Raw genomic sequence first — 2,999 nt, 5'->3', positions numbered from 1 at the left:
ATGATTTTTTTTTTTTTTTTAGTTTAACTTTTAACTAACATACCTTTCAATAAAAAGGATCCTTTCATCATTTTGTTACTTTGGGTCTAAGTTGAGTGATGTTACCATGTAGGACCAGCTTTGTTGGCTATTGTGCCTCTGAAATAACTGTTAAAAAGATTTATAGAACCATAGAAATTTAGAGCTATTCATTCAATAAAATTTTCCTGAGTGTTTACTGAGTTAACCTGTGGTGCTAAGGATTAACATCCTAATTTTACAAATAAAAAAACTGAGGCCCAACAGGTTATATGCCTGGCCTAAAGACATAGTTAGTCGCAAAACTGGGACTAGAACCCACATTTCTTTAACAATCAGAACAATCTTTCCATTCCAAAAGCACATATTTTTCACTGCAGAAATCACAACAGTAAATTTATTCCATTTAATAAAACACTGTATTTGTGAAAATGCCCTAAAAACTGTGAGCATCATATTGATGTAAACTACTATTAGTCATTTCTGCAGAACAGAGGAACAGATCACATACCTGGAGCTTTACATAAGCACCAATGGATCTTGACCTTCATCCCCTAAATACTCCTAAATAGACCTCAATTAGAGCAGGATATGCTTCCTTAAACACTCTTTCCTTTCTATGCTTCAGTCTAGTCCGACTGTTCAATTAAATGCTGATTCTTAACGTACATGTTTATATGCTAGTTTAAGTATTTTATTTCCTAAGAAAAGGTTTACAAATTTTTACACAATTTTCACCAATTATTCTTTTGATTTGATGGCCCCTTCTCCTTAATAATAATTTTTTTAAGTTTCCTTCTGTAATCTTTTTTTTTTTCTTTTTTTTTTTTTGAGACAGAGTCTCACTCTGTTGCCTAGGCTGGAGTGCAATAGCGCAATCTCGGCTTACTGTTACCTCTGCCTCCCAGGTTCAAGCGATTTTCTCACCTCAGCCTTCCGAGTAGCTGGGCTTACAGGTGTGCACCACCACACCTAGCTAACTTTCGTATTTTTAGTAGAGATGGGGTTTCACCATCTTGGCCAGGCTGGTCTTGATTTCCTGACCTCAGGTGACCGGCTCACCTCAGTCTCCCAAAGTGCTGGGATTACAGGCATGAACCACCACACCCGGCCCCCTGCTGTAAATTTTTTTTTTTTTTTTTTTTTTTTTTGAGACGGAGTCTCGCTCTGTCGCCCAGGCGCGAGTGCAGTGGCCGGATCTCAGCTCACTGCAAGCTCCGCCTCCCGGGTTCACGCCATTCTCCTGCTTCAGCCTCCCGAGTAGCTGGGACTACAGGCGCCCGCCACCTCGCCCGGGTAGTTTTTTGTATTTTTAGTAGAGACGGGGTTTCACCGTGTTAGCCAGGATGGTCTCGATCTCCTGACCTCGTGATCCACCCGTCTCAGCCTCCCAAAGTGCTGGGATTACAGGCTTGAGCCACCGCGCCCGGCCTGCAAATTTTTAATGCTTTCAGCAGTCACCTCTTAAAGCTACACGGGACGCAATAAAGAAACTTTGTTTTCCACTTGCTTTTATAATCCTATTTCAAATGAATGAAACCAAGGCTGCCAATAATGAGCCTTTCACTATTTCTAACTTAGTAAAAAACATTACCTGGAGGTAGTACTTCTTCTCTTTAGCCACAGAAACAAAGGGAAGAATAAACAAAGCTTTCTTCTGCATTTCCAAAACCCGCTTCAAAATAAGTAATTCTGCCACAAGAGTCTTCCCAGCACTTGTAGGAGCTAAAATATGATTATTCCACAATATTATAAGAAAAAATATTTGGTACAATTCATTAATAAATGTTTTAAGCATGTGTAGTACTACAGAGCCTAAGGCTAATGGATCACTAAGAGCCCAATAGCACTTAAAATCTTTACACACTGAAATGCCCGTTACTTTAAACCAGCTGTCTTAATAGCCTCAACTAAAAACAGTGTAAACAAATCTTTATATCAGCAGTATATGATGAATACTACTGAGTACCTAGTTTATACCTAAAGATCCTTTCCTGTAAGTACCAAATGGGTAAAAGGCCTGCTTTGAGGAAGTAGATGAACGAGTCTCTATAACTATAAAAATAAAAAATAATAATAGCCGGGCATGGTGGCAGGCACCTGTAATCCCAGTTACTCCAGAGGCTGAGGCACAAGAATCGCTTCATCCTAGGAGGCAGAGGTTGCAGTGAGCCGAAATCACCCCACTGCACTCCAGCCTGGGCGACAGTGAGAGATTTCGTCTCAAAAAGAAAAAAAAAAAAAAAGAAGAAAAGAAAAGAAGTGGAAGGAAAGGAGTTGCAAGGAATCTTATGGAAAGAAAATAGAATTTATGAGAAGGTAAGGAAGAAAGCAAGGGGAAGCCGGGGTGGTGGCTGACACCTGCAATCCCAGCACTTTGGGAGGCCGAGATGGGCAAGGTGGTGTGCGTCTGTAATCCCAGCATCTCAGGAGGCTGAGGCCTGAGAATCACTTAAACCCAGGAAGCTGAGGCTGCAGTCACACCATTGCACTACAGCATGGGTGACACAGCAAGACTCTGTTCCAAAAAAAAGAAAGGAAGAGGAAAGGAAGGCCATGCCTAAGAAACAGCATATGGTACAAAGGGCCTACAAGAATCCTGGCATGTTCAGATGACATAGTAGGTAATTTACTAAGCATGGAGTATAAAGTACCCCAGGGGTATAAAAGAAGAGATATGAAAGTGCCACAAGAAAAGTTTATAATCCCACTATTTAAGGAGTTTAAACCTTGTCCTGAAAGCAATGCAGTGTGACTGATGAGTTTTATGAAAAGGAGTGACAAGATCATATTTGTACTTTATAAAGATCTCTTTGGACTGGGCACAGTGAATCATGCCTGTAATCTCAAAACTTTGGGAGGATCACTTGAGCCCAGGAGTTCAAGACAAGCCTGGGCAACACAGTGCCACCCCCATCTCTACAAAAAATTTAAACAAAAAATTTTTTTAAAAAGACCACTTTGGGGCTGGGTGTGGTGGC

The 2,999-nt window shown here is 40.7% G+C and overlaps 1 protein-coding gene across 1 annotated transcript in view; it reads right to left on the bottom strand.

Moving 5' to 3' along the window:
* Window positions 1-2,999, bottom strand: part of POLQ (DNA polymerase theta) — a 119,694-nt gene that overhangs the window by 107,905 nt on the left and 8,790 nt on the right. Inside the window, exon 3 of the mRNA XM_017891207.1 lies at window positions 1,613-1,743. Within this exon, the coding sequence (XP_017746696.1) occupies window positions 1,613-1,743 (131 nt within the window). The remainder of the gene's footprint in view (window positions 1-1,612; window positions 1,744-2,999) is intronic.

Source organism: Rhinopithecus bieti, unplaced genomic scaffold (assembly GCF_001698545.2).
Source record: "Rhinopithecus bieti isolate Rb0 unplaced genomic scaffold, ASM169854v2 scaffold_759, whole genome shotgun sequence".
NCBI classification, from domain to species: domain Eukaryota; kingdom Metazoa; phylum Chordata; class Mammalia; order Primates; family Cercopithecidae; genus Rhinopithecus; species Rhinopithecus bieti.
This window is presented reverse-complemented; position numbering and strand designations above follow the sequence as displayed.